General features: G+C 42.6%; 1 protein-coding gene and 3 non-coding genes across 4 annotated transcripts; 3 read left to right on the forward strand and 1 right to left on the reverse strand.

Moving 5' to 3' along the window:
• The first annotated feature begins 518 nt into the window (after positions 1 to 518).
• BDV59DRAFT_t152 lies at positions 519 to 625 on the forward strand. The gene has a single exon. It is a non-coding gene; the product is annotated as a tRNA-Met (tRNA).
• A 367-nt stretch (positions 626 to 992) lies between these two features.
• BDV59DRAFT_t153 lies at positions 993 to 1,096 on the forward strand. Its single transcript has one exon. It is a non-coding gene; the product is annotated as a tRNA-Met (tRNA).
• A 609-nt stretch (positions 1,097 to 1,705) lies between these two features.
• Positions 1,706 to 1,809, reverse strand: BDV59DRAFT_t154. Its single transcript has one exon. It is a non-coding gene; the product is annotated as a tRNA-Met (tRNA).
• Positions 1,810 to 3,080: 1,271 nt separating this feature from the next.
• On the forward strand, positions 3,081 to 4,458 carry BDV59DRAFT_207362 (tryptophan dimethylallyltransferase-domain-containing protein; the record flags this gene model as incomplete). Its single annotated transcript, XM_073694987.1, has 4 exons — positions 3,081 to 3,290; positions 3,330 to 3,738; positions 3,867 to 4,287; positions 4,335 to 4,458. 4 exons carry the CDS (start codon positions 3,081 to 3,083, stop codon positions 4,456 to 4,458), a joined length of 1,164 nt encoding a protein of 387 aa, XP_073542508.1.
• Between the last annotated feature and the right edge of the window lie 700 nt (positions 4,459 to 5,158).

Raw genomic sequence — 5,158 nt, forward strand, 5'->3', positions numbered from 1 at the left:
GGGGGGGGGTGACACTTGTGGAAGAGATATGTCTTGAATTGGCATCTGCCTGGTCATACGTACAAAACCAATAAAAAATGGCACGAACTTCGTGCCTAGTACTCCCGTCAGGCCAATACGGCACCCCTTCCATGCATCAATAGGTCTTTCGCCGTATTGGAGAATATGGTCTAGGCCAGAAGGGACCAGTCGGGGTATTGAGGTAACATTATATTGGTTGTGAATCGTCTCTGGGTGTATAAGTTCAAGGGTCCGTCAAGATCAAGATCCCGTGGAGCAGAGAGCAAATATATATATTAGGTGTTGATATGATTCATTAACTAATAAATTAACTACGAGGAATTATGTTAGTTCTACTACTATGCCGGCGAATAATAATGTATAAGCAGCATCGTAAAAACTATTGAAACCCTTCTTGCGTCTTTTTCGACAAGTTCTTTTCCAACGCAGCCTTCAAGCCCCTCAAACATTAGCATTTGACTTGAATAACAAGAACATGCTTGCTTTTCTCAGCAACAGTCTCCATAGTCTAGTGGTCAGGACGGCGGTCTCATAGTAACCTATGACAATCACTACCGAAAGTGACTGAAATCCGCAAGCACGAGTTCGATTCTCGTTGGAGGCAATTTTTTTTTCTCACTTCAACCCGTTGACCAACATTTCTCCATAATTTTCCCAAAGCATTAACCATACCATAGAGGCCGACTAGGAGTGGCCAACGAGTGGTTAATCCATGGCGGTGGAAGATGCTCCCTTACGGCCCGAGATGTCGTGGCCCCCAGCTGGCATATTGATTTGATTGGCTCTGGTATTTAATAGTCAAGGACACCGTATATATCCTTGGGCAATTGATCTGTTTTTCAGTTCAGCAATAGCAGTTAGGTAAACATTCTTTCGTTCCAAGACCTTGTTGGGGTAGTTTTACTACGAGTGGACTGAAAATTGAGAAAGCCTCTAAGTAATCTTCAACAAAAAACTGACCAATAGCAGTCGTCTCCATAGTCTAGTGGTCAGGACGGCGGTCTCATAGTAATCTATGACAACCACCACAGTGGTTGGTAATCCGCAAGCACGAGTTCGATTCTCGTTGGAGGCATAACCTTTTTCTTAATCGTTAATTCTTCTGTTTCAGTAAGGTCTATACTACTTTTTAGAGGCGGTGAACTAGCGTGCTAGAAGGACCAGATAATGGGAAGAAGGAGGTAATACGGCGAATAGCTGCGGTGGGAAGGTCTATGGACTAGATACACAACTGTTCGCTGCTCTCCTAAAGGGGGGAGACCAGCGGTAGGTTTTGGTGTGGCAGATAGTCACGTGATACACATGCGGTTGACTAATCCGCGCCTGCGGTGCCTGAGGTCCTGACAATGAGGGCCTAACACTACTGACGTTGCGCAGTGTCCTCCTAGCTACATAAATATACTTCTTTTTACGTATAGCGTAATGGTGATCAACGCGCTTTTTCCTTTTCGTACAGATATCTAGGTTTACCAATAGTTATCTAGAAAATTAATGTAGCGTTTAGGACGTCTTATATCTCATTATATTAGGATAGTAAAGTACTAGGCTCCCCTAACTTAACTAAAGGATTTATTTATACCTTAATTACTCATCAGATATATTATTAAAAAAAAAACAATAGCATCTTCTGACACAAATGGGCAGAAACTCCTAATAAGGAGGTATAAAAAAGGTAAGGGGTACTTGCCTCCAACGAGAATCGAACTCGTGCTTGCGGATTACCAACCACTGTGGTGGTTGTCATAGATTACTATGAGACCGCCGTCCTGACCACTAGACTATGGAGACTTCCGTAAGTTTTCGGCCAAAAATCCGTGTACATACGCACGGCATATACTGGACTTGCCGGTTGCATTGGGCAGGAAATAGCCACACATCCCACGCATCTGTAGTATTAAATGGTCTAGTATAGCAAATTATCGGTTAAATATTGCCCGAATGCAATAGTCAAATCAATATGGCACAATGAACACTAGTATCCTGGGCTTGACGCTATTATATGTTCGCTCATTGTAGTACCTACCTACTGTTATATCCCTTCAATGTTCTCATCCTCGCCCCGCTTCAGAAGCAACTCCCCGAAATTTAGTACTACACGCTAAGTTAATATACCGTAGGGAGACCGCAGGTCTCTTTATTGACTCGGCATCATTCAACCACGGGTTGGCCCGTAGTCTGCCGCCGTCTCTTCTTTCTATCCGCCACTTTTTGTACGCAGTCATTGGATTATTTATAGAAAATCCACATCCTGCTCCGGATGGCTCGAGAGTCAGTATCTCTCACATTATTCGACTAACGCTGACGAGTTCTATGCTCAAATGGGTCTCCATGCGCTAAGTGGCTGGACCAGTGAATACTTTCCACTTTCCCCACCCCCATCGGAGTGGCCTCTTATATGTCCAGTCTAAAATCCCGACACGGCACAGATATCTAAATCAGTCGAGAGAGGTTCGGGAGCAAGTGTCAGCATACATTTCAAAGGAAAAGAAGCCACTGATCGGGATCCCGGTACCATTTCCAGCTAGATCAAGTTTTAGTGCGAACATGGGGAGTGGGGTAGTAGTTGCCTGTTTTCATATATGTTTTGAGTGACTTTTTTTTTTGGCCTTTTACCATCTACAAGCACAGGGAATCACTGAGTATTACTGTTGGACAAGGACAGCCGTTGTACTCTGGAGATTACAAAACTGGAGGACTGAACGAAATATTTCCAGCTCGACCAAAATTCGGTGTAACTAGGGAGAGGTAGTGTAGTACTTTCCTATCTTCATCTATATTATGCGTGAGTTTTTAATCTTTTATCATCTATAAGCACAGGGAAACACTGAGTACTATAGGTATAATAGTACGAATACGGTTAGACAGTGTTACAATAGGGGGATTGCAATAACATACTATAGAAATGTTCAACCTTTCCAACGTAATGTTTGGAGTCCGAGGACATGAGATAGCACAGAATTACCTAAGTGACATACCGACGTAGAACATATAATAGACGGAATCGCCCCCATTTCTGTAAGTTTTTCTCAACGTACAGCCCACTAACCTTGGATAAAACAATGGTAAATGGTGGTGTGACAACAAAACCTGCCATCTCCCTCCAGGGGGTACGGGAAGTGCCTGGAAACTTCTCAGACTCGATTCATGCGCAATTCCTTCCATACGATATCCTCACGAAATTCCTGAACTTTTCAGACGAGGCTCAAAGAAGCTGGTGGGAAGACAGTGGAAGCATGCTCAGTCGATTTCTTGAAGCGACAGACTACAATGTCCATGACCAATATCGAATTTTGCTCTTCTTTTGCAAGCATTTGATACCTTTTATGGGGCCTCACCCCCAGATTCGCAGATACTTATTCATTCCCTACGGGACTCCTGTTGAATTTAGCATCAATTTTCAAGGGAAGAGAAAGGCATTATTGCGTATGGCCTTGGAGCCAGTGAGCTCCTCATCCGGCACCAAAGAGGACCTATACAATATGACTGCAGTCTCCAGATTCGAGGCTACTCTTGAACAGATAAATCAAAAAATTTACAACATGGGGCTATACAAGCATTTTACCGAACAATTTTTGCCTTCCCAAAGTGAAATAGAAAAACTTCGTGAACGTGAGGCCAGTGCGGATGCAGAAGGCTTCATGAGCACTGCAGCCTTTGGATTTGACTTTAAAGGGGGAGAAGATGTCACTATCAAAGATAAATATTTCCCTTCTTCAAGTGAAAAGCTACGGGTATCCCAGAGGAAGATTATGCAGCAGACTCGTTCCAGAAACTCATCGATACCGGACGTTACTCTGGCGCGCTGAAGCTTATTCGTGATTGTTTAGTAAATGGGTCATTAAAAGCTGGTGATCCACCTACCTCGCCTATATCGTGGGATTATGGTTCCCCAGATACGTCACGAATTAAGTTGTTTGGCGCAACCTATAACATTACACTGGAAGCTATGCAGGAAATATGGACACTTGGTGGTCGTTTAAATACCGAAACATCACAGAGAGGGTTAGAGCTTGCTAAAAGGCTTTGGGACTTTCTTGGAATGGAAGACCAGATTCGCAAATTCGGGAATACCGAACATAATGTTGAAACTTCGATGGCGTGGAATTATGAGATCTGGCCAGGAGCACAATACCCTATCCCCAAGATCTATTTTCCTGTGTTGGGGATGAATGATGAGCGAGTTTCAGAGGCCATTTCCAAGTTTTTCCACGCTCTCGGGTGGGCCAAAAGAGCAGAATCGTATCCAAAGATGCTCAAAACTATTTAGTAAGTTGAAATTCAACGAGATCTTCAATTAATTCTAATGAGTCCAGCCCCATTGTGGATCTATCCAGAAGTACCCAATTGCAAACGTGGGTCTCTTTTTCTTACACTGAAAAAGCTGGTGCATATACGACTGTGCACTATCAATCAGCGATGAATTCCGTTCAGCTCTAGAGAGCACTGCGACGACAATCAAGAGAAGAGGCATTTAGTCCACCGTAACATTCGACAGATAAATACTAAGCGAAAGTCCAAAGAGCCTCGGAAAGCCATATTCCATGCTATTTAGTATTTCAGTAGTTACATTATATTGCCAAATTGCCAAAGATTTGCTGTTGTTTGTGATGGGGCCCTCATTCCTTGCACGCGTGCAACTTATTTTAGTTAACTAACCTAGGTTAACGTATTCGGTAAGCGAACGTTCCATGCAGGCGAGCGTTCCACCTCCGGATTCCATACTAAGCGACCACTTTTTAAGCTCTTTTATCTCAACCACAACTTACCTGCAGTGCTTTATATTCATAGGCTGGCATACTAAAGCAGGTGTAATGCCAGCATTCAAATTTTGTAAGATAACAGTCCATATATGTCGAGGTAATATATATTACACTGTATTTTTTAGTAATTTATCTAATACTAATATTATAAGTTATTACAGTAGATTATAGAGATATAATCTAGAAAGATATGTTCCAAAATTCTACATACAGCTTCTATATACATATTATCATAATATAGCTAATGATTGTTGGGATATGAGAGATCAAAAAGTGATTGATTAGTATGGAATACGGAGGTGGAACGCTCGCTTGCATGGAACGTTCGCTTACCAATACGTTAATCTCAGCACTAAGTTGACTCAGCAGTCTATTCC

The sequence above is a fragment of the Aspergillus ambiguus genome, assembly GCF_047715705.1.
Source record: "Aspergillus ambiguus strain CBS 117.58 unplaced genomic scaffold BDV59scaffold_111, whole genome shotgun sequence".
NCBI lineage: Eukaryota > Fungi > Ascomycota > Eurotiomycetes > Eurotiales > Aspergillaceae > Aspergillus > Aspergillus ambiguus.